The sequence below is a fragment of the Agelaius tricolor genome, unplaced genomic scaffold (assembly GCF_023055355.1).
Source record: "Agelaius tricolor isolate 1412-34295 unplaced genomic scaffold, bAgeTri1.0.p SCAF_2, whole genome shotgun sequence".
Lineage (NCBI taxonomy): Eukaryota > Metazoa > Chordata > Aves > Passeriformes > Icteridae > Agelaius > Agelaius tricolor.
In genome coordinates, this window is record NW_027269262.1 from 35,550,412 (window position 1) to 35,577,187 (window position 26,776).

The window sequence follows — 26,776 nt, forward strand, 5'->3', positions numbered from 1 at the left end:
AATTTCATAAAAATAGTTAATTGAAAGTACCATGAGACGCATAAAGACTCTCCGAACAAACACATATTTTTCAGATTAAAATTAAAAAGCTCACATTGGGAACAAACCAGTCAGGGCTTTCTTCCATTGAAACTTTTCAGCTTTTCAAAATACAAATTAGGACATGGCTATTTCTGATTCCTTCAAATCTAAATTTCATCTGAGGACTCTGCAGCTTATCATCAACTTATCAATTTATTGTAGATTGTCTTTGCTGCCTTTCAGGCACTACATGCATGTTTTTCTTACACGTATAAGCATCACTGTGTCCTTTAGTTGATGCAGCAGTTTTTTTCTAAGTGCCTGGCCAAAGCTATACAGAAGGCAAGTGATCTACTACACAACATTCAACGATTTCTCAAAGTTGGTCAATGAAATTAGATGGGCATTCAATGGATAAAACACATCCAGTCTTCACTTAAAAACTTACTAAACTGATTTGCCAGTGAGGATGTGGAAGAAACAGCTAGCAAGTTACTGAAGACAAAAATACTGATGTCAGTGCTTTAATTTTCTGAGCTTTCAAATATTAAGAAAGTCTCCCATATTAGTAGTGTGGCTCCTGGTTTGAGGAAGCTTTTGAAACTGGAAAGTAGCAAAGCACAGCAACACCTTTGTCAAGTCTCAAATCTTTTCTGCTTAGCATTATTTTTCTTGTAGCCTGAGATGGTGGTGTTGAATCTACACCCTGTTGCAAAAGGTAAACTGCAAACTAATACTTTTTGAAACTTGGAGAGATCTCAAAGCTCTGTTTAAATATTTGACATTACAGCTTTGGACTCATTTTAGCGAGCCTTCTCAACAACATTTGCAAGCAACACCAAGAAGAAGGAACAAATGCAATTTTGTCCTTGTTGCTCGATGGTACCTTGTTATCAGCTGGGGTTCCAGCTGGGTTAAACCACCAGTAATTCAGAATGTACAACCAAGAACCAATTCTGGGAATTCAGAAGCAGTGTCTTGACTTTGAGGGAGAAGAAGAGCTAGCAAACAATTAATAATATTACAGCTTGTTTCATGCTTTAAAAGGGCCAACTGCTCAAAATCAGCCCCACCAGTGAAGGCAAACAATGTGAATGAGGGATTTTTTTAATTAGCCTCTGCCTTGGACACAGAAAAGCAAGCTTTATCTTTGAATGACTATTACTAGAATTTTCCATTTAACCAGAATCTTCAAATCAATAAATTTATGTTTGAACTTCACACTACCTCATACTATACTCTAACAGTAATCTCACTTTCATTTGCAGACAATCTTTTATGCTCTTTTACCACTCTCAGGAGGCTCAGACTGTTAATAGCTCTCAGGAACTTGGAGATACAATATTTGAAGAAAGATCAGCTGGGAAGTTGCCACCTGAACTTCACTTGTCAATCTCAGAAACTTATCTCAAATAGAAAGCACTTTTAAAATAAGGTCAAAACCTGTGAGGTTTTGTTCTGAATTTATGAAAAGCTTAAAAAATTAACAAAAATATAAAAGAAAAAAGAACAGAAAAAAAGGTTGGAGTAACAAATACATGCACTTTGGAGTCTACTGAATCCAAGATCCAGGGATTCTTTTAGACTTTCTCCACAGAAAGTATTACAAGTTCAAAAATAGCCTCCCAAGTTAAAACCAAATCATTGCTGTCTTCTTAGGTTAGAGAGGAACTGACAGCTTTGCAGCAACCTGAGTTGCTTCAGGTCCTGACAGTTGTAAAAATTCCCATTTTAAGACATGGCATATACTATTTTTATGAAATACTGAGGAGCTTCCATGGGACAACATTAATGGTAATGTGTTAATCTGAAGGTCATCAGTATTAGACATACTGGAAAATATTTTCAGCTTTTGCTTAAAGATCATCTTTTAAAAGGATGTTAAAAACCTTCAGATTCTTTTAATAACCTCAGAATTCACTTTCACTGACAAGAGATGTGTGGGTGAACTTCATCAAGCTGGCATTCATTCTTTAAGAAGAAGGAAATGTTGCTAGAATGTTCTCTCGACTCAAACTTCAAAATCGCTTGCTGAAATAATTCAGCTCACATGAAGAAAAATAAAGAATGCATGAACATACTAGAACTGCATAAATTTCTGTTAAATTCACAAGTATCTCATTTCAAGAGTACATGTTACATTAGTCAAGATTCTTAACCAACTGTCGCCAAAAATTGAGTTAGCAGTAGAAAACAACAACCTCAGAGTTCAATAAAAGTATTTTTAGTGAAAATCATTATTGAATAAACTCATGTTAGGATTTATTGTTTATGTAAGCATAATAAGAGCCATAGGCACCCATAATAAAACAACAAATAGTCCTTTACCCTGCCCATATTTCCCCAGGTTAATCCTTGAAGCTAAGGAGAATACAGAATCTGCACTTCACAGAGCAATAATAAACAGGATAAAAGGGCATGGTGTCTGTCTGTTATCAACTGATGTCCTTCATACTGCTAACTCAGTCATATTTTCCAGGTCATCAACATCTACAAAAAAGCAGCAATAATGTCACTGTGCTTTTCTCTTTTTAACACCCATTACCTATACAAGGAGACCCTGGGTTTGTGCCATCTGTGCAAGAGGTCACTGCTCCTATTATTTGTAAAACAAAAATCTAAAAAATCCTGAAAGCTTCTGGCTTCTGCTTCACTGCTGTTATCGCTTTTAAAACATACAACCATTTCAATTACAATATAAAATCAGAAATTTGTAAATTATAAAACAAAGAAGTCTTTAGTCAGAGCAATTCACTCACCAGCTATTGTCACAATGCTTGGTTTCATAAAAGCACTGTGTACAAAACATTTGGAAATTCCCCTACACGTTTTTGCTTCAGACATTTTTTTGAAGTGCATATGAAACATATCTGTCATGTCAATCCTAATTTCAGTCTTCCTTTATAATACAGGTTCAAACTTAACCCTTACAGAAGCAAGTGTGAGTTTATCAAAGTGCTGAGGGTAGTCAGAACCGAGCCCAGGGTTCAGCAACCCAGGACTGCAAAAAAAGCAGTGCACTGTTGAGAAAATACATGTAAATAATTAACAAAATGAATAATTTTATAATCTGTTAAGAAAAAGTATTCTTTGTTTGCAAGTCTGAAAGTTTTAGAAGAGAAAAAGAGGCATATTTATAAAACCTACCTTTAGGTGACAAGGAGGTTTTAGATAAATTTAAATGCTTCAGTCCCTTTGGAAGTTTGGCGAACTGGATGCTCAAAGATGACACACCTGTTGGGGGAGCAAAGACAAAACAGATGTTTTCAGGTGAGCTCTGTGACCTCAGGTTTTCCAGCAAATCTCAGCAGGGGCAAACAGCACCACTGACACTTGAAGAGGAACTGCACTCACTGTGCAGGTGGGCCCTGTCATTTTATGAACCTTTTACTGATGTAATCAAGATCCCTGCTTTTCTAACCACTGAACAACAAAGATAGGAACCTTTGGTTTTAACCATCAGTAATCCTCCTTAATTAATTTAAAAACTTTATAATACACACGTACTTTTGGGAAGGAGTCAAAGTGAAGCTATTACACACACCAAGCAGTCAGCATTTGGAAAATCTGGAAGCTTTATGTTTCAGGATAAAAACTAAATTAAAAAATCTAAGTGCAAACTAAAACCCAACAATGGTGTTTCACACAAAACTTCAAACGATTTTTATTTTCTTTTAAAAGGAAGGGCTGTCAAGGCAAGAAAGGCACCCACATTAGCCAACATCACCCTCTTTTTCTGAGGCAAACCCTAAGAGCCTGAAACCTTTACCAAGTCATAATGACCACTTAATTCCCTTACAGCAGCCTGCAGGCTATCAGCCAGGACACAGGCTTGGAAATGCCACAACTGCTTGCAATCCTAAAGAGTAAAAACCTATTAAGATGCTGAGACTGGACTACCTCAGCACAAATTCAACAAAAGAAGAAAACCATAAGAAGGCACTTTGCATTAAAGCCTTTACCCAGTGTGTCCAAGTTCCTGACTCTACAAATTTAATGCTCCATTTTAAGCAAAAGATTGATATTTGATTAAGGGGCTACATCCTAAATAACAATGCAACTAGGCTGTGAAATATTTATTAGAGTAATAAATCAACATAGAAACTCCAGGCTTAACCTGAGGTGTGAAATACAGATGTCTACAGCAATTCATTTGTAGAGAAAAGGGCACAGAGAAAGAGGGTAAAACCTTTTACTTGATTGAAAAGATAGTAATTAAAAAACTGATACCCTTTCCACATACACAGACATGGAACAGTCTGTGAAACTGTAGGTCACATATCTACATTACTCTGGTTTTATTCTGTTTTACTTATCATTGATAATGGAGGAGCCAGCTACCTTGCAGATACTGTGGTAGGGTCTTTTTTTAATGCTCTTTGTAAAAGCATTGCATGCAACACCCATGCAGCTCAAAACAATACACACTTTTTTATTTATATTGCTAAAGCATTTGACCCATGAGACCTTGGAATCATTTACTGTAAAGCACAAAGGTAACCATATACCTTCACCAATTTTCAGCAAGAATGAATCAAATCATACTAACAGGATTTTCTTCCATAGCTCTATAAGGACAATCACTAAGGATACAACAAATGTAATTTTTGCTGTAAACCATTTTTACTAAGACCTGCAGTAAATAGTTTTACCTCTCTATCTTTGTATTTAGCTAACAATCTCTGGGTTAATTATTGTTCTAGCCAAGCTAAATAATTTTCACATCTTACTAGCATGGGGGTTAAGTTATAAGATATGGAATCAGGGGCAGAAAAGAAAAACTGCTTCTGGTTGCTCTGGCCCTTGGACACCCATTAGATGACTCATTTTTGCTAATGGCATAACAGAGATGAGAGCTCACATGGCAGAAATGCAGTTAGCTGCATCCAGGCACACAGTTTGGAATTTGAGTACTACTAGGCTTCAGCATGTTTGTTTTGCATTATTTTTAACAAAATACGAGATTAAATTCTGATCCTAGTAGAGCCAAAAGTAAAGCTGCCATCACTTCAGTGTGGATAAATTTTTACAGACAAGATTGATAACAAACTTTTCAGGTATTAGTCTCACAAATAATCTACCTTGTACCCAGGGAATTTTCCTGAATTAAAAAGTTGCAGTATTTGCACATTACAATTATAATTAATTTCTAAGTACTCTATAACCTATCTCATTCTAATGAAAAGGTCAAATCTTAATTGCATATTTGATAGGAGAGGCTGAGATAATGAAAAAACCCTACTAATTTCTCCAAGTTGTAGTTTCTACATTTCATTTTTGTTTTATATGTGGATACTGCAGAATGGCTTGAATCTATAGATTTGCTGCAAAGAAAGCACCCCCATGGATATGTTTAAAAAATGAAAAAAGATCCCCTGCACCGTAGAGTAGCCAATGTTCGGTTAATTGTTTTGCTTCCAGGATAAAAATGAGTTTCTTAGGGAAAAAAAAAATCTTTCAAATAACACAATCTAAATACACTTCTTCAAAAGCAGAAACAACAATGTAGCAGCCTTTTTTCCAGCTTACAACAGAAATTTCTGTAAAATGCAGTAGGCCTGCGGCACATTGTAACAATAACACTCTTCAGCAAAGCACTGGCTTCCATGTGATGAGAATTCTTAACAAGGACAAGCAATAATCAGCAGGCAAGAGGTAATCAGAAGAGTAAAAGCAATTCATGTGAACAATTTCAAATGAAAAAACTACTTAGAATAGGTTAAAAACAAAAACATTATCATACTTGCTTCTAGTCAAAAGAAAAGTGATACAGACGTAGAAGGGAAGAAAACCCCCTTCCCAGCTATTTTTCTCCTCACTGAACCAGCAAGAAAGAAGAGACACCTACAAAATTCTGTGTTAACAACATTCTGAGTCCATCAGGTTGTAATCAGAATGAACAGCTTTTCTATTTTGAATCATGACAGCAAAGAGAATAGAACATTTCCCCCAAACAAACCAAATAAAACAAGAAAAGGTTCACTGTGTAAAATTCTTATTTTTCTTCTGGCCCAACAGGAGCACAAGACAGTCTGATCCTAGAACACTGTGTGCCTGGAATGCATTAAGTGAAGCAAATGGAAATCTCACATGGGCAATGCTGAAGGGTCAACTCCAGACTGAAAGAATGTAACCTTATTTTAAAAATAAATGCCTCTTGGGTGAAAAAAGAGTAGACAAGGGAGAGGAATGACTTGATATGTACTGAAATCATGCCTAGCGGTGCCTAGTCTGAGAAAAGCGGAGCTGTTCAGCTTGACTTTCCATCTTGTGGAGTTAACAGCACTTTGCTCCATAGGAATGCCAGTTATGCCAGTATTATTGAACATCACCAAGATTTCACAACAGGGTAGGCCACCACAGAGCTGAGAAAAAGAGGTAATTTTCATACTGAAAAGAAATATGGCATTACAGCTGAAATAAAAACACAAAACCATCAGAAAAATGCAATCCAAGAAAGTTGCCTTACGCTTCATCTTTCTACTAATTACACTGCTTTTAAAAATGTACACCTCCTAAAAAGTAGAGGGTTTTTTAAAACAATCACTGTGTTTTGTCTTCCTTTAAAATCCAGGGTTGGTTTCAGACATTTATATATTTCTCAACACACCAATGGATATGCATGAGTCAAAAAGAATGGCAATTCTCAGTCATTTGTGAACAAGAGAAATTTACAGCAGCATTAGCACAAAACAATAACCTATTCTTCAGGCAACAAATAATCCTCCTATTACATTTCTAGAAAGGGGAAAAAGTAAAGGTTACATTACCTCTATCTTCAAGTGGATTGCTAGCAAGGTTGATCGTATGGAGTCCTGAGGTGGGATTATGGGCTAGGGCACTGGCTAGTTTCTGTGCAAAATCCCTGCAACAAAAAAAGAGAGGAAAAGGAATCCTGTTATCTCCTCTACCAACAGCACATACAAAGCTTAAAAGCATCAAGGGATTACTAGACACAAGTGGCCTTTGCTAGTGCAGAGCACTAACTGATTCCTCGTGGTTCTAAACAACGCTTATCTAGCTAATTTGCTATCTTTCACAAGGAGCCACATTGTTATTTATTCATTCTGTGACCTAAGAGACCTGAAGAGTATACAATCAAAGACTAAAATGCTTTTGACAGAGATCTGAAGGTATAAAACAGCAGTTACACAGAATAACTCAAAACTTGACCACATCTTCCATCTCTCTGCACGCCACAGGATTTGGAGATACACATCAACTTGCACACCACCACCTCCTTCACTCACAAGCCATCCTCCTCACTGGCAGCAGCTTTCTGCCAACAGTCACTCAAACAGATGGGCTTTGCAGCACATCCACAAGTATTTCTAACCTTATAAAACAGCAGGAATAGCTCTCTCAAAGAGCAGCAGCACACTGATGAGCTGGTCTTTTGCTTCTTTTTACAGTGAGAAGCATCAAAGGGCACGACTGGCTGATCACAGTGCCAGCAATGGATCCAAAAGAGATGCAGAGTATCAGTTCTGTAACGCTGACAACAGCCAGGCCAGGCAGCACAGAGAGCTTTAAAGCAACCTTAACCAACTGTGGTGGGCAAATGTAGTTGCATGACCTCTGCTCCAAAGCCACTTGAGAGGCAAGGGAGCACTGCCCTGTCTGCAAGTGCTCTGCTGCAGCTGGACTGCCACCACCCACAGCACTAAGCTGAAAGCTAGCTTGGGTTTTGTTGCATACCACACTGTCACACTCTGGTGGAGACACATTCCTTGCATGAAGTCAGAAGGCTGATGTCTATCAGCTCTAACACAAATCCTCAAACCTGTTCTTGTACCATGATGTGATAAGGGACTAGACCTTCTGTGAGCCTTTGATAAAGTGAGGCTGTAACTTCAGTGCTCTTACTTCACCTGAGTTAGACACCAAGATAGAAAGCAAAATGATGTCTTGAAATTCCTTCTTTCTCTCTCTGCCTTGAAGTATATTATTTCTCCTCCTGTAGGCCAATGGTGGAGAACTACCAAAATGCTCATTAACACTGCTCTCTTTCCTTGGAACAGATCCTGCCTACCACAAAACTCTGTGCTGAGAACCACAGAGGAGGCAGCATCCTCTTCTAGTATTTGGAAAAGAAAGGAAGCTGAACAGCAATAGCCTCCATAGCTTTTGGTTATCTGAGGTTTACAAAGTTTACTGGAGTATAGGGATGCTCCAGGGAAGTTTAATTTCTCTTTGAAACCCTGTGTCCTTCTGGGGCTAGAACTGGTTCCAGCACTGCAGATGCATGATGAAGGGCTGCCTTTAGGAAAAACATATTCTCTTCCTAAAATACAAGCAGTCTGTGAATACAAACACTCAACAAAAGGAACTTCTGGACTTGAAACCTTGCCACCTGAGAGGCCCCAGGGTCTCCTGCTTTGCTACCAGCTGCTGCTGCAGAAGACTACAGATCTCCTGTAGGTCCTCAGTGACATTTGCCAACACTCTGAAAATCCTCCAGCATTTCAAATGGTACTAGATGCCTGCCCTTAGGCATCCGAATCAAGCTCCTTATGTCCAGCCAGGAAAAATGAGGTTTTGAACTAAAAAGCAACAAACCCTTTCCTCTTGAGGAGTTTCCTCCTCTTCCTGTATCTCTAACAGATTCTTGTCGTTACAATACTTTGCCTATACCTCCAGGCTTGTTTACAAACTCTGCCCCAGCTTTTACCAACAATATAGGCAGGATTACCAGAGGATTTTAGACAACTAGAGTCTGTGTGAACTACTCAGCAAAGGCACAGTAAAGTGACTTCCACCACAAAGCACTGGATTATCTATATTGGGCTCACAGGGCTCCAAAGCTCATTTTGGAAAAAATAATACAAACAACACACACTCTCTGTGCAATCTCTGCCATAAACAGAGGCACCTTGGCTCTGCTCCTGGGGGAACATCTCTTCTCCTCCTTTGTTCACTATTTGTTTCAAGTCATAAAATCTGTTACTTCTTTTAACTGCACACTTAGGAACAGAGCATGTAGTGTAAGTCTGAAACTCCCTGAAAAACATCAAGCTTTCTCTGTATGCATTACACAGCCATGCTTGGCCAAAACAAGCTTATTGAGGCTTGGAGGTAAAGCTCCAAAAAGATTCATGACAGACTAAGGATATTTCTTCAAGGGAAAGAATACTACCAATCTGGAAATTTCAGACAAACAAAACAATTCCTTGAGATCTGTCTAGACAACATCCCTGTAACAGAAAAATAGAGGATGTGTGGGAGGAAGCAACACTGTTAGGTCTAAGGACATTGTCAAGAAGGGAAAGATAAGACTCTACTTGACTGTCAAAGGCCCTCTAGGCCCTCAAAGTCCAGCAACAGGCACTTCTCTTGTTCCCCCATGTGGCAGCTGGCCACTCTCTTTGGAACAGGGCTGCACAGGACAGTGTGAAAGGCAGCAGGGACATTCTGCATGCCAGCTTTCAGAGAACATGGAAGTGCAACAAATAAACCACTAGCACCAACTTCTCCAAACAGGCCTTTGCAGACTGGGAAGTCTGTCTTGCAGTTCCATGGAAATCACAGAATATCCTGAGTTGGAAGGGACTCCCAAGGATTGAGTCCAACCCCTGGTGCTGAACAGGAGTTGGACCCGAACAATTCCACCATGTGCCTGAAACTGTTGTCCAAATCCTCCTTAAGCTCTGGCAGGGTTGGGGCCAGGCTGGCTCCCTGGGGAGCCTGCTTCAGCACCCAACCATCCTCTGGAGGAAGAACCTTTTCCTAATATCCAAGTCTTTGCCATTTAGCATCTCCCAGCAGTGCAGGCCAAAGGCAGCTCCCACCATACACAGCCTGTGCCTGTCAGGCCAAGCTTCAAAGCCTGGTAGACACCAAAACCCAGCCTAATCAATAAGCTGAGCTGCCCACTCAGAAATCAGTATTTTGGTTATCACATACTGCCTCATTCCTCTAAAATACCTCAAAGATTAACACTCTTTTCAAGCTTATTTTTTTGGGCCAGCCTGAATGACCCTGCTCTCCCTGAAGTCTGGACATCACAAATGTTAATTAAAACACTCACAAAATCATTAGTGATTGCTATATGCGTTGAAGCCTTCCAGTGGTATCTAAACTGCATCCTTTTTGTGTAGTTAAAGCAATAGAAAAGGGGATAAAATTTCCAAGAGCATCTAAACTGGAAAGCACAAATCTTATCAGACAGGGGCTTTCATTTGACATCCTGTTTTTCCCAACAGGAAGGTCACACTTCCCTAGTTCTGGGTCTTTATTACTGCTACTGCACAATAGTTTGCTGTTTCATCATTTGGGAGGATGACAAGTGTTTTTGAGGCTGTGGCCCAAACCAAATCACAGAAATGAGTGGCTGGAGATAGAAAAGAACAGAATTATCTTAAACTGACTCTGCTGCAGGAGGAAATATGTTCTTGCAGCTGCTCAGGTTACTTCCTACAGCTTTACTCTTGGTAGCTCTTGCTTAACCCTGGTTTGGCATTTTTTCACAGCTCATTAAAAATGACTGGTCTGTAAGCCATGGGAAGGAAGATAGCCAGCAACAACAGGGTCTCCTAGCAAACAGATATGAAAAATGGCAAAACTGACAAATGCATCCTTGGCAAAAACAGACAGTGTTGATCAGAACAGATACACACCAAGGCACAATGCCAAACACTCTGCATGTATATGGAGACAGGAAAACCAAAGTCACAGGTTGATTATCTGTCAGGTCCTGTTAAAACTGAAAGCAGTTAATCCAACCGTGATAAATAAAGGTAGGCAACGTGCAAAGGTATTCAACATATCCTTTAATATTAATGATTATCACTAGATTTCAAGGCACATACTGGAAAACAAGATTAAAACCAGGGGCATATGTTTGAATGACAGCTATTAAAGGCAGTGCACTAGTGATCAGAAAGTTCCCATATTATTCCAAACTCAACTTCAAATTTCTTCTGTCATGTAGGCAATTTTCTTTCAAAGGCATTTCAACGCAAAATGCACTTTAAAAAGGAGAAAAAGACCCCAACAATGGAAGAGGAGACAATATAAGGCACACCAAATATCTCCCATGTGCTCATTTCCCTTTATTTGTAATTCTACAAAGTGTTCTACTTCTCCCACCTTTACACTGCTTTTTAAATAAAATTTAAAAAAAAATAAATTCAATAGCTCTAGAGTTTATCTTGTCTACATTGTCTTGGACACTACCCTAACACTAAAACCAGCACTACAAGTATAAACTAGCACAGCTGGAAGTAACTTGAACTTTGCTTCTATTTCCTCTGAAGGGAGGGGAAAAAAGCAAATACCTAGTAACTACAACTTACTATATTTAAAACATATGCAAGGATTTAATGGTATGGCTTATTCCTGTGTATCTTCCCTCTAAGTCTATGGCAAGCCATTAAACTTACTGATCTACTTTCTTCAAAAGAGTTGTTAATGTAGAAGTCCTGTTATATTTGAGCAGACAGAAATCCACATTAAGATAATACCAGCTCATTTGGAAATGAAATAACATGTTATGCAAGATGGCATAGTATGCTTTTTTTAACAAAACAAACCTCTGTTTTTTAAATGATAAAAAGGTGTTGATACTTCTATTGGACCCATATTTGGGAGAGGAACAGTAGGAGCCAGTTTAAGGTTTATGCTCTCATTCAATCACTTAGCTCCACTTAGCCCAACTCTCTATGCAGAATCCTAAAAAACACCAGTTGAAAGGGATTTTCTGGACATACAGACCCTCTGGAAAATCTGATAAAAAGCTTGTGACTAGAGGCTCCTCAGAACTAGACAAACATTGAGCACAGCTTTTTAAATGCTTCTTCTGGCTAACAAACACCACACATCCCTTTTAGTGGGAGCAAGCAGCACCTGAAGCGACATTGTGAAGGAATTACTTACGTTCTAAGCCCGGCATTCTCTAATACCAGCTCTTCCAAGCGACTGGACCTACTCACCACTCGCAGTATCTGCTCACAGAGATCAGTGGACTGCCACAGAAAAGACAGAACAGAGTTAAAGAACACAAACACGGAACAGACAGTTATCGAGTTAAGCTGTACATTGTAATGGGATCCAGGCCGCAACCATCTTCTTGTTATACACAAATAAGGAAGTAAAAATACCAGAAACATTCAGGAGAGTGAACAGAAGACTTCTGGAAAAGACTTAAGAGAAGCAGGAGGCAGACTAAAAGCAAGTAACTAATGAATCAGGCTGCCTAACCAAAAGGGGCAGAATTTTTATAATGACACTGAAAACAATCTAAATCATGTGGTTCAGGAAAAACTCTCACTCAATTTTAAAAGAAATCTTATTCATATGCACACTTGTCCTGCAGAAAAAAGTGGTAACTAGTGCAAAGGAGAATAAAGCCTGACCAGGAATGACAACTAAACACAAAGAAATATGTCAGAAGTCAAACAAACAGAAAAAAATCCCAAAAAACCTCAGGAGCAAAAGTACCCTAGCTAGAGAGGTCCTCCAAAGACTCCCAAGGACTAGTGGTTAAGGGCCAGTATATTTGAGTATGAATTCTTCCAGCCTATGGAGAAGCAAATCCCATCTCATGTTCTTACTGTGGTTGAATTCTAGAATTTGCATGGATATTTGCAAGTGCCATGAACAACACATGACAACAAAAGAGTTTGTTTGCTCTGCTCATTCAGATAGAGAGATAAAACCGTAATCATTCAAAAGCCATGCAATGAACTCTGTACCTCATCACCTTTTATTATAAACTTTTATTTTGCTTCTGGATTTGACTTTTCTTTTTCCTCCCACAGCTCACACTAATCAGCACTCATGTGACATTCAAATCTGAATTTTAGTCATGATCATGAAGTGCTGAAACTACTCTGTTATCTGCCTTTAAAGGCAACAATGTGACATTCATACCAGGGATATCTTTGTCTCTAATGACCATCTGACATTTTCTAGTTTGTGTATTTTTCAGGGTTTGGGTTTTTTTTATACTTTTAAACTAACTGAATGTCCAAAATAAACCTGCCCTAAACAAAATAAATCTGCTCTACCACACATGTAAAATCTTATTAATTCTTTACACAGTAAAGGTTGACAATTTTTGGTGAAGACTGTCAACTCAGCCATCTTCCCAATGCTTTCTTTACCATCCATGTTTTAACAGTTCAGAATATTATCACAATATTTCTACAGTACTGTGACTGCAGTAGAAGTGGAAAGTTTCATGTCTGTACTGTAAAATCACTGTGGGTACTGTGTATCAAACACAATGTCAGAGTGGGACTTGTGAAACACAATGCACTCGATGGCCTCCGGACATGTCTGACCTCATAGTGACCCTTGGCAGTGTTCTTATGGCATGGATTTACTGCCCAACAATCTACATTTTCTTCATTTTTGACTTAAAAATTGAATGCGTGGAAGATAAGAGGTTGAGTTTTTTTGCGTAACTGATGCATTTTCTAGACTGACAAAGTTTATTTGTTTTCCACAGGAAAGTTACTAAGGAAAAAACCCGAAACATTCACATAAATGAATCTCAGCTAGATAACAGGGCCAGGTTTTGTTCTAAGCAAACTACACCAGCTAGTCTTCTAACTAAGCAAACTATCTCACTTCATTGAAGCAGAAACTGATTAATTGCATTGTACCTTTTAACAGTGTTGATTTTAACAGCAAACTACAACAGCACTAAAAATACCACCACCTTCATTCCATGCATAACTTTGAGAGAGATCTCCCAGCAGGAAAGAAGTTTTTTGCCTACTCTTTTGCCAAGAATCACATAAGTTCCTATTGAATTTTCATTGGAAATGACAGCTTAGCAATATAATGAGAGCTTTACAGATCAATAAAATGGCATCAATTTAAACAAGAGGAAATTTAATATTAACTTTTAAAGGCAAAAAGCTTCTGGAGGCAAGCATAAAAGCAGTTTCTCAAGCAAACCACTAACTCCACCTGTAACTATAATCTTTGGGAGAAATAGCATATTTTGATATATTTAAATTGTCACTGAATTACTGCTTTTCTTGGCCTTTATTTTAGTAGTCCAACTGGTTTAGACATGCCCTCTTTTTGTTTTTAGCAATGAAAACTGATATGGAAAAATACCGGTGCCACATAACGGTGTTTTGGAAAACTGGGAGAGGACATCATCAAGTTGCAATGAAAATTACACAGAAAAAATGTACTTTATGCAGGAAATAATCCCATAATCTTGGCCTTTTCTCTTCACCTCCAAAAAGCAACTAAGATTTCTGGCTGCTTTGAAGTTACTTTCCAATCAGTCACATAATATTGTTTGGGGGAGTCAGCAATGCCTAATGAAGTTCTATAGGCCACTACTGTCAACCAATGAAGTTTTCAAACTATATAATTTGAAATTTTGACAAGACCTGATTCTCAGCAGTGTTTTTATGGTGCTAACTGACTATTCACCATTTTTATTTTCCTGATATGATTCCAGGATAAAAAAAACATAATTTGCAATAGATTGCCCAGTTGTACTTGCCAAAAATATTTCACTTTAAAAAATGTAACAGCATCCTTTAAAACACAGCATAGCCTGGTAGAAGCAGATATATTGTTTCAATTTATTACTTACTAATTTCAGATCCTTGGAGGACAGCTTTGTAAACCACTGATTATACTCCAGAGCAGCAACTATAGGTATTAAGTCTCTAGAAAAAGAAAAACACTTTTATACACATTTCATATAACTGACATTTGAAACAATCTCCTAAGTGTTCGCCACGTCTCATTCCCCATAGTTTAGCAATGCTAATTGCCTACCATCCCCATTATAGAAAGCTCTTCATTCTAAAAAACAGCAGCTGCAGCTGCATGTCTTCCTCTTATTTTAATAAAAATTTCTGACTGGACAACTGGCATCCATTCTAGTATGAATTTTTAAATCAGGAATTTGTCTGGGCTGCCATTCCTACTTTTAGCATAACTTTTTCTTCAGCCTGTGACATGTTTAAGCTTCTTAATCACCTCTAATTATAATTTAGCATGACGCTAAAAAGCTTTTTGGCAGTCTGATGATTTAATAGAATTCCATGACTGAATGCTTCTAGAGAACACCTCCTTGTCTCATCTCTTATAGTTAAATTCCCCCAGGAAACAGGAGACCTGCAACAGGATAATGCGACATTCAGCACAAACCCTCCTTAATTGTGAAAGGGATTTCACAAATGAAATTCTAAATTATTCCCATTTTCTTCACTCCAAGCCTCTTAACGTGATCTGCTCTCCCTGTGTTAAGTTTCTCCAGCAGCAGGTGCTGATGAATGTCACGTCTGCATGCTAACCCCCAGCAGATTCATTCATCGAGTACTATCACACCATTTAGCAGTGCAGCACTCGGATCAGTTTGGTGCTGCATATTAAACACTTACATACACCTACACAGAGGCTTATCAGCTCCTTAGAAAGTCCTTGTCTTCATAATGAAATAAAGAGCTGTAACATACACAAACTAACTTATCAAACCAGCAAACCAGTGCCATTCAAGCCTGTTTTTCTAGGGAGAATTTTTAAAGTATTGGCTTTTACAAGCTAGTCTAACCCCACCCGACCCTTCATCCAGGACATATGCAGGTAGGCACAGGTCTGCATTTAACATGCAGCACCCTTCTCCCATGTTCTTTTTATTCTTCCCCTCCTCCAGTTTTTCTCTGCAAACACGCAGACACTTCGGGGTGGTTGTTAAACACACAGGAAAGCCAGGAGACAAGGCGACGTCACGTGGACAAGCAATCCACAGGCTATATTGGGAACTGCAGTTGCTACATTTGGAAGTACAAGCATCACTAAGGTAACAGATTCGAAGGTGCAGCATTTTGCAGCAAAAGGCTGTAGGCTCACCAACTGAGAAGCTCATGCAAATAGACATTTTCACACTCCTGCAAAGGAACTAGTGTGGGGTGCCCTTCAAGGATTTAAGCCATCTTTCCATCTTGTTCACAGCAGACATCACGTTGTGTGGTGGATTCATTTCCACAAGCAGAGCAGAGACTTAGCAGCTTCGTGGAGTGCATAGATTTATTTCTGTCCACCACGCTGGTTTTGCTCCTACACACACACCACACACACACTTCATCTCCATGTAAAGCAATAACTAACAGCAGAAATGTTAGGTGAGAAAAAAATAACAACCCAGAAGTACTTCCCCCTTAGGCTGGGCAGGCAGGAATCTTTCCATGGAGTATGGAATACCCACAGACAGAGAGGTTTGATTCTCCTCTGTGGTTCCCTGATAAGATCAGTAAGGTGGTAATGGATTTGCAGCTTTGATGCCTCCCTCGCCACTGCCTTTGCCTTGGAAGTGGAATGAACGTAAGAGCAATTTTTCAGGTGAAATTTTGGTTTGTTCATGCAGCAGTAACCAGGCAGCACAGCTGGGCACACATTGGACAGGCTGGCACTGGTGGAGCAGGGCTGGTCATGCTGTGGAGCACCACCTCCAAAAGCAGCAGAAGGTACCACGAGCATTTGTAGGTCAGCTGTCAGCAGCAGCCCAGTTCTTCAAAGGAACAGAGGACAATGATTGGGGATCACAAACTGCAAGTGCTCACACTGCCAGGGAGCTGGTAAGGCAGCCTGGAGGGCTGGCAAGAGCTCAGGAACTTCTGGACAGCAGAGTGCCTGCAGACAGAGCTTGCCTGAGGCTGTGCCTTTCTCCCCCTTCCTTCTCTGGCTGGCTGAAGGACAGACAAGGGGTGCTCAGTCTCGGGGGCAGAGCTATGACACTTTCAAGAAATCCTTAAAGATGAGAACTTGCAAATCAGCTGGGCAGATTTATTTTAAAATATTCCTGTCCAGCTGCAACAATGTTTCTTGAATAGTTTAATCTTCGGCAGTATCCAAGGCCTGTTGTTCAAACCCCCATCATGCACAGATCCTGCCTGGGACCTCCACAAAGACCAACTGCTCCCCTCCATACACCTCTTTCCCTACTCCAAACATTCCTGCAGGCAGTGGAGTCCCTGCCTGTTCTGCAAGCAGCTGTACTTATTGTCAACAAACTTTGCTTTATCAAATTCTACCATCTGATTTTAAGGGAAGACTTTTTTTTGTTCCAATTTCTGAAGGTGCTTCTGACCAGTGGGTCAGAAGGGTGCCCTTCAGGAATTTACCTCAAAACCTTCTCTTGCTTTAAGCTCATTTAACCCCAATATTCTTGTTATCGAGTTTTTCTTTTCAAAATTATATATTGCTTTATTAAATTTATTCTATTGCAGTCTAGATGTGGTTTTAACAATAACCTGAATTCTTTTCCAATATGGTATGAAAGAAAGCTAAGAACCAGTTACAAAAGCAGGGCATTCTCATAACTTTCCCTCACTGAGTTACACTGAGATGTTCACATTAATTAAAATTGCCATCCAGAATAAAGTAGTATTTATAAAAGATAAATCTGTGCCATCTTAAAATAAAAACAGATTCTGTACTTCTGGAATGCAGACAATCTCTCCAAGCCTCAACAAGATTCCAGCTTATCTAATGCCTTTGCATTTTTTCAATATCCCTGTTCCCCTGTGTATTTCAGATGGCAAGAAATCTCAACAGCACAATGAAAAAAATCTAAACAATTAGATTTTTTAAAAACTTTTTTGAATGTCCAAATAAGCTAAAACATATGCAACACAGATGAAGATCATGCAACCATATCAAATAAGCCCTTTTTCACTTTGGGTCTTTTTTTTTTTAATAATTATATGGTTCACAACACAACATAGCTTCAGATAAAACCTCAGAAGTCATGTTCCCATGCAGCAAGCCATGCTGTGATGCTCTGGGAACTTCAGTTCATCTATAATTCATGCCATCTTATGTTGACCTTTAACTGAAATGTTTTACTTGGAAAAACATAAATTGTTTATTTTTGCAATGCATAGCCCTGTATTTAGAGAACTGAGGCACCTGTCCTACCTTGCTTCAGAGCTACTACACAACATAAACTATATAGGTTCAGCAACCTCAAAAATTAGATGAATGGGATATACAACAGTCTCTCAAAATCCAAAAGAATAATGACACACTGTGAATTTACACAGTAAATTCACAGCAGTTCCACTGTCTTAAATATATTGGAAAATGCTTACAAACATTCTTGAATTGACTGGGATTTCAATTCCTAATTTGTATTTTTAGTGAGTAACAAAGGTTTGGCTTTCTTAAAATTTTCATTGAAATTTCATCTTCTTGAAATTTCAATCCAAAATGTTCTTTAGTTCAGTCCTCAGCATGCAGATGTTCTCATCACAAGATGGATTCCACAGCATGTAAATGGCTCCAAAATAGATTTGAATCTTTGGACTTAGACAATCTTGAAGCACTTAGAAAAGACTTTGCTTAACAGCACAAATACATTTCTTCAGCAATTTTGTAAGGTATATTTTAATGAAAATATTTTCTAAAACAACAAGCCCCATTATTTCATTTTCTGGAAGCCAAACTCATTTGCACCTGTTGAGATATTCTAAATATTTAAAACAATTCTGTCTACTATTTCCTAATGAATTGTTCAAACATTTAATATCTATTGAGGCTGGGTATCTGTACGTCACTTTCTCAAGAATGTCCCACAGTCTTCTTATCACTTCCTCTTGCAATAAATGTTAAAAGCATTGTTAAGTTCTTGCCCCAAATTTGCTTGTGCTTAATAGTATTCCTCCCCTTATCCTCTTTCAGCAAGGCTTAACCAAGGAAAGAGTCTTTGGCTACATCTGCCACACACCAGCTGCAGCCCTGTAGTCTCGAGTTCCCTCTGAGTTGGTCAACACAGATACTGCTTGGTGACTTTGCCAAGGGATTCACTGCAGGCTGTGAAAATGTGGCACAGAAAATGAGCTAAATCCCTGAATGGGACATTCTGCAAGTTCACACACCTGACAGCTTAAACCTACAAAGAATGCTGTGGCAAAATACTCTTATTTACCTACCTCTAGGTCAGCCTTTCTGTTATGATATTTTAACGTTGTATCTGTGGTAGATTTTAATTCTTTCACTGGGTTCTCCCAAAGAAACAAATGCTTTCTCAATCTTATTTACACTTTCTTGAATTTGCAGTTTCCTTTGTATAATGACAAATTTTAGTTAAGCTTCCCTCCCATTTTCTCCTACTTGTAATATCTCCAAATTCAACTTTCTCAGAATCCAATTTTCTCAGCCAGCTAAATTCAGTAAACTAAATACAACACTTCGCTAGGTTTCACCATCTCACAGCAAAATTACCCTCAATTAGTTCCTTTCTGGAAGTACTTATTTTTGATAGCATCTATTATAAGTGAAGAGACAACTGGCTGGAATTCAGTTGAACAACTTAAACCTTCTACTGACTTGCTGACAAAAATTAATTTCCTTTACTGTGTACACCATGAGAAAAAAGATTCTGCAGAAGTAAAGACTTCATAATTTCCTTTTTTGCTTTGCCCACCAGATGTAGATGCATGTTTTATCTGCTGAATTTGAGCTCTTATATCTGCCATCACAGGAAAAGTATCTATCCTCTAACTTTTTGGATTGCTTCCAATAAGAAAATATATTTATCTTCTCCGGCTCCTGAATGAAATGATGTTTCCATGGGGCTTTTGTGCAAAAACAGAAGCTTTGTGCTGAAAACTAAAAATGCTACAGATGGTAATTTCACAGTAACAGCTATGGGGCCATCCCACTTGATCAGTACTAGCATGATTACTGCACATGGTTTACCTGTGGTCAAGGTGGCTGAAGTCTTGCAAATTCAACTCTCTGGTATCTTGTGTCAGATAAATCGTATCAACGTCCTGTTAAAAATACATAACCAACCACATCTTTACAGAACTGTAGTGTTTTGGGTTTCTTTTGTCAAGCACTATGGATTTACCTGTTCTTTCATCATTAGTACAGGTAGCTGAAAAGAGCATCAGAACAAGACAAGCACTTACCCACTGTACTTCCTCTCTGTAGGGAAATCCAAGCCAGTCACAAACACAGGCATACATCTGCGAAAAGCCTCCTACAAACAACCCAAGAAACTATTTAACACAGTAGGCACACAAGCAAACAAATGTACATCTAAAAGGACACTTCAATACTTAAAGATCCAGTTTTTAAAACTCACTCTCTTTTTCTCTCAGAAGACTGTGCATTGTGTTTATGAAAGGAACACAGACTATCCTATCTTCACATGGTAAGCTGCAAGAAAGCTTAATATAGTGCCTTCACCTACCAATCAGAAGTCTGCCTCATACTAATTACACCTTAAAACTAATTACACCTTTACAAGCTTCTGCCCAAAATAGAATTAAACTTCCTGACACTGCAATTCCAGCCCTCTTTTATATTTGAGCATTTAAATTCATTCTCACCACAAGGTCCAAGTTCTGCCACAGTCTGACTGTCCCACAGGGCCTGGAGATTAGCCAGTCTTTCTGAAGGCTCCATAGTTACTTTTTTCATAATCCTCCTGGATGGAAAAGAGGGGAAAAACATCATTCATGGCTTTGAAAGTATTTTTAAACACATAAACCTTTTTTATTTTAAGAGCATTTTTAAATGAGTGTATAGGAAGAAATACCATTTTTAATACAACCCACTTTCCTACCTAAAAGGCACACATACCATTATGCAGCACAGCAGGAGTAACATTTATTCATTCTTTCTTTCTCTCTTTCTTTTGATTAACCCTGTGACAACTGGAGCAACTAAATCCTTTTGTATTGCAAGATCACTCCATCTAAGGAGGCTTGTGGCCCTCATCTGACATCAGGATGCCCAAAATATGGAGGAGACATGGTATTAATGGTTACCCTGAAACCACTGCTGTATATACACAGCTTTTATGCAGAAATAGCACCATGGTGCAAAGAGCTGAGCAGTTCCATGTGGCCTCTAGGCTGCACTCTTGATATCCAGCTCCAATCTTTGTAATTTGGTAGCAGCTTTCTTCCCTAGACAGACAAGAAACACAATACCTTCCTGCCTTTTAAGAAATAAAACTAGCTGTTTTTCTGAATGGCAAGAGTGCCTAATAAACTATGGAATTTATGAAGTGTCTAAGGGGGTAGGAGGTGAAGCAGAAGAGAATTAATAAGCAATAATAACTGGAGAAACCTCTTTCCCCCTTTCTTGCCTTATCTGGTCCTCTATCATCTACACAACACCAATGCCTTCATTTTGGAAAACTGCCACCCAAGAGGAGAGCAAGAAATTTGATTTCTTTTCTGGGAAGCAAGCACTCCATGCAGCTACCCAACCTGCTCCAGCAATGTTCTCAAGAAAACCCACAGAAAACATATATAGAGTTCAAGGCCTTCATAAACAACCAGAGAAACAAACAGTCTTGCAACCTTCTTTATTCTTTTTGTTTGCATTTCTCACACTATCACTGAGGTTTTATATCAACCCTCTTTGCAAATATTCAGTTGTATTCATGTTCTTTGAAGGGAGACCTCAATCTCCCCTAAGGCAGTTAACTACACTGCCCAAGAGGAAAATTGGAAGCGGGGAAAAAACATGAAAACAAAAAAAAAAGGAACTGCCATCTAGAGTTTATGAACTTGATTTCCTACTCCACCTACAGGAAAGGTGAATAATAAAGACATGCACCCAAAATAAAACATGTAAGTTTAGCCTAACCATTCACATCTAGAGTCTGTTACTAAAGTTCACTTATAAAAATCAACATGTCTGGGAGAAAACTTTTCCACAGCCCTTTTTTTCTAATAATGCTGAAAACCAGGAGCTGAAGAGAATACAGTAGAGCTGCATGACTTGGTAGACAGTGATGAAGATAAGGCAATGACTGAGAACAAGGAAAATAAAATGAAGAAAAACTACTGAGAGTTGCTGCAAGATGATAGAATCCAGAGACACAGGTATGAGAGAAAACCAAAGGCACAAGTAAGGCAATGAAAAGAAAAGCCAAACAAGGATACAAATAATTCAAGGAGTCAGTTAAACCATGGGAAGTTATATGACAAGACTGCTCAGGGCTTAGTTTTGAAGAACAAGGCTCACAATCATGTGCATTGTTTCACAAACACTGAAAGTAAATGGAACTTCTCTATCCTCTCCCAACTCAGATTTTACTTCTGGTGGGGAAAAAATAAAACAGAACATGGAGCTAGTTACAACACAAAAGACAGAACCTAAGATGTACCTGAGGCTGGAGAGGCAAGAGGGTAAAATAAAAACTTAAGACCTCAAATAACTGCACCCCCCTTCAACCCAAAAGCTCTTATGACCCTACAGGACGACACATACTTTACCTATGCTCTACACCATGTTCTGGTTCTGCCATACACCTAGACAAAAGCTTAGTGCTTATGGATATGATTCTTATATCCTCAGTGTATTTCTGAGATTAGGGTGGGGAGATCAGCAGACAAAAAAGGGTGGCTTGTCACTGCTTCCATACAATATGTTCCCACTAGAGGTGCCCTAAAGGATACTTACACTGGTGAGAGTCCAGGGAATATCTTCCTGAGGCAGGTCCCAATGTGTGCCAGCACCTCGTTCACATCTTCAGAGGTTGCCATCTTCATGGAGATGCTGCATTTCTCTGTTTCCATAATCAACTACAAATCAAAGTGCAAGAGTCTGAGAAGGGTATCGTGTAATTCATGTCAATGAATTAAACAGGAAAACATTTTAAATGCCAGTTGAATGCTCGTAGGAATTTGTTATTCTTTAAGACATGACACAGCAATGCACCAGGTGAAGTTTCTGAACGTTGTTCTTGAATGTACAAAGACCCCCGTATTCAAACTTTGCTTTTTCTAACAGTGCCCTGCTTCCCACGGGAATACAATTTTCAAAGGATCTTGACCTCAGCTGACACTTTGAAAACCAAGAACTTTTCACAGCATTGTCCTCTTTTGAAACATGCCCCAGAACACCAGGAGAAGCAAGCACAGCCTGACAGGAAACTATTGAATGAGCAGGGTGCCTGTTTCCTCTGGCAAAAAGTAAAAGTCTTGAATGGCTGTGATCCTCTGGAAAAGCTCTAATGCTTTGTTCTGTGCTGCTTAAGAAAATGCTGTGGTGCTGTGCTGTCTGTCTGTGCAGATGAAGCAGTAACTCAACCAGCATGATTGTCCCGCTCTCTGGGGGATGTGTGCTTCAGAAAGGGGAATAAATAAAGCCTTTTGCAACATGCCTCTCTTAGATATTGAGTGTTCAGAACCAAATCAGATTAGGGTATGAGTGACACATCAGCTCTGCTGCTGCTTTTGGCTGCATCACAGGAAGCAATGTAATGTTTCTGCTGACTCCAGAGTGAATAGTTAGCACAGCCCAAGCCATCATCTCTTTTAGATAGGAAGCTGTGCACGCGCAGTGAGAAGGTAACGTGAGGAATAAATAAGTGAAGGCAGACAGGAGGACAGGGGACTCTATACAGTTTGATACAGGGGATTGCTTCGTATTGAGGCTGGCTCCCAGGGCTCTCTTGGTTCCCAATTCATGCCCAGGGTCACCACCATGATAATCCTAGAAGAGGCTGTATTACCCCTAAAGCACACTGAGACTATTCATACCTTTTACCAGCAATTCAACTCCTTTCTGAGCCTGTTGCCACCACTCCCTGATGATGAATGAGTGGGCAACTTACCACAGTTTTTCATCATCACCAATATTAGCACAACATTTCCTATATTCTTTTGTCCATTTGTTCACTTATCTTACAGTAGGAAGCTCTTCATGGCTCTCTGCAAGATGCCTAGCACAAAACTATACCCTTCTGATATCACAGCTATAATATGCTCTTTGCAGGAAAGCTGCAACAAAACCATTTGCTCCACGAGAAATAATCTAGGGTTCTCTCTGCCTTCAGTTAGAAGTCTCACACAATTCAAACACAAATGAATGTAAACATGAAAAACCTTAAGAAATATTTTAGGAACAGTGTATGCTCATTGAGGCTGCTGAAAATCTCTTGTAAATACTGCTACAACAGTGATTGTCTATGCCTCCTGGAATAATTAGCAATAGTTACCTGGCATTTTAGTACCTTAATTTAAAAAAAAGCCACAAAAACGTAGAATTTAGTAAATGTCTCCCCATTAAAACACCTGGACTTTTTATATTCCCTGCTTTAAGGAAAGCTTCAAAAGACAGGTTAAAAAGACAAGATGTTAATACAATGAGAGCTTTTCAGAGTTCAAAGTAGCTCAGGCACTCCTATTCCTTAAAAGCTCTTTAAAAGCCAAACACACATGAAACACATTAAGACTTTGATACAATTGAACTGTCAAATCTTGTCAACATGCTCATCTTATGAATTAAAAACGCTCTAAAGGCATTCTTCTTTTCAGCACCTTCCCTTTGACATTACTTTTTTGGGCACGTAACTTGCTGTCAAATATATTTTGTGTTGTACACAGCAAAGGCACAAAGAACAGTTGAAAGCAAAGCATTCCTGCCTGCAATGTAAGCAGTAGCTTTGGGCTGCCTCATAAAGGTATTCACCCCAGAAGCCACTGCAGCTTGTGTGGTGATGATTGCATACCAGCCACCACTGCTTTACCAGCTCTGAGAAAAAGATCCACTTATGATACAAATGGAAACTTGTACCATACTGAACTAGAGAAAACCCCTATCTATTTCTTATCATTATTCCAAGTGCACAAACATTCCTAAAAATGACTCTTTAAATTCTTATTGTTATTTTTAAGACTTTAGACCAGCAAGAATGCAAGAAGACAAATGCACAGTGTGCTCAGTGGAAGGAGACACCTGCATGTATAGAGCATTGCTTCCTTGACTGGCACAGATTTAGCAATGAGTAAACAAGTATCTTTTATCTAGAATACACTCACCTGGCCTGGTTTACTGGAAGTTACTCCTTGGATTTCCAAGTAGCTGAAAGTTAGTTCTAACTGTAGTTAGAAAAGAAACATCACATTAGTGCAAACATCATCTTATTTTGAAGAGCATTTACACTTCTCAATGAGGTTAAGAAAACTTTGGGCAGGCTACTGATTTTAATATCAGTTTCTGTAATTAACATTAAGTATTTTTTTAATACCTGGATGCATTTTTCATTTAAAAACTACTTACATTTGTTTGTTACAGATTTAAATGGTTATTGAATACCAAACTGGACATTTTACTGCAAGCTATAAGCATATAAAGCTTATAATCAATTTTATGAAAATATTTTACTATAAAAAAGCATCATTAATACAATACCCTACTGATGTGTATTCTTTGTGACTGATTAATCATTTATTACAATCTTTACAGCTTCACAATTATTCTTTCATTAGTTACGTTGATCACAGATATGAAAAATTTTACTGCACAGAAACTGAAGGGACATGTACACACACACACTATATATATATATGAATAAAAATAACATCTATAAATAAGTAAATAAAGATATGAACATAAATGTCCAAGGACTGCTTTAGCTTATCTAAAAGTATGAGAGGAAGTGATACATAAACTTTGTCTGAGTGGTTTATTTGGATGACAGTCAGACTAGGCAGGGAAGAACATACTGATTCCATGACTCCAAATGGAATCTTAGAAGGTGGCAGAGAATTCTTCTCCAAGGACAAATCTAGGGCTACAGGGAGTGTAGCTAAGATCTGAATTCACAATTATGTCGACAATCATCTTGACAGCTGAGATACACAGAACGAACCAAACCTCTTGGACTGAATTGTGATGACAGGGCAAGACATTAGCTCATTTCCTTTTAGTTATCATTGAAACCATTGCAACTGAGCAGCCTGTCTGAATTGCACAAAGTTTCCTGTACTTTATCTTAACCTACAGTCACGGTCAGGGTGCTCCCAGGCTAACTGGCAAGCACCATATCATTCTATTCCTGCATTTGTGAAAAAGTCAACCCTGAATGACTACTGGGGGGCTCAGAACCCAGACACAGCTAACAAGGCTCCCTCCCTGTAAAGGCTGGAACAGCACATTGGAAAGTCAGGAACAGAGGTACCAGCTTCCAACCATCAAAAATCTTTCCAGAAAACTTTTGTTATTACTGTCTCTTTGTTCTTTGTTGCCTATTTTCTGAACCCTTATCCCTTCTGTTGCCCTCATGATTTGGCAGAATCAGAAGATACAAACACCCCTCCCATATCTGTGCAAAGTTCACCTTCTGCCAAAGGCCTTTCTTGGTGAACAAACTTTACTCTGAAGTTTTGGGGACTTCATGTGCTTCATCTCACACATTCTGCTGCAGGGGCAGCACCCACAGCAAACAGGCAGTTTTTCAGGGGTGCCATCACATCTGGTTACGATGCAAGTGTAGGGAACTGAGGCAGAACCAGCACAAGCCTCTTCTCAGGGCTCACACCAACACTCTGCATTTCCCCAAGTGCAAGGCATTAATTTCTCTTCAGTGCTTTATTTCTAAGCTAGGCCTGGCAATCTTTTGTGATGACACAGCCCTGTGCAGTTGACTCAGGGCAGAAAGAAGAAAAAAGGAAAAAACCAAACCCACCAAAAAGATCTATAGCAGCTATTGTTGGCTACTGGATTAAGCAAGACTATACACACAGAAGGGAAAAGTTCTTTTTTTCCAGACTAATTAAATATTTCTTTGCCTAAATCACAATGAAATTTTGGGGAGGGAGTTTCTGTAATTGAAATCCTTCATATTTTGAAATTATTTACCTATCAACTTGAGGGTTCTTTTTTTTGCTAAAGTATGTATGTCCAAACACATACATAAAAAGGTCATTACATGCATACACAGTCAAAAATATTTGAAAAGTTCACACAGATCCAGTCTCAAGAATTTAGTCTGCAAATCCTCTTGCCTAGAATTAACAAATGTCAG

At 38.8% G+C, this 26,776-nt stretch overlaps 1 protein-coding gene across 6 annotated transcripts in view; it reads right to left on the bottom strand.

The window, feature by feature from the left end:
* CARMIL1 (capping protein regulator and myosin 1 linker 1) overlaps nt 1-26,776 on the bottom strand; it is a 189,684-nt gene that overhangs the window by 81,469 nt on the left and 81,439 nt on the right. For all 6 annotated transcript variants that reach the window (XM_071456069.1, XM_071456052.1, XM_071456061.1 and 3 more), the window contains exons 4-12: nt 24,789-24,848; nt 22,426-22,547; nt 20,337-20,434; nt 19,914-19,984; nt 19,699-19,772; nt 14,585-14,660; nt 11,896-11,984; nt 6,792-6,886; nt 3,169-3,255 (exon numbers count right to left, since the gene is read on the bottom strand). In XM_071456069.1, coding sequence (XP_071312170.1) covers nt 3,169-3,255; nt 6,792-6,886; nt 11,896-11,984; nt 14,585-14,660; nt 19,699-19,772; nt 19,914-19,984; nt 20,337-20,434; nt 22,426-22,547; nt 24,789-24,848 — 772 coding nt within the window. The remainder of the gene's footprint in view (nt 1-3,168; nt 3,256-6,791; nt 6,887-11,895; nt 11,985-14,584; nt 14,661-19,698; nt 19,773-19,913; nt 19,985-20,336; nt 20,435-22,425; nt 22,548-24,788; nt 24,849-26,776) is intronic.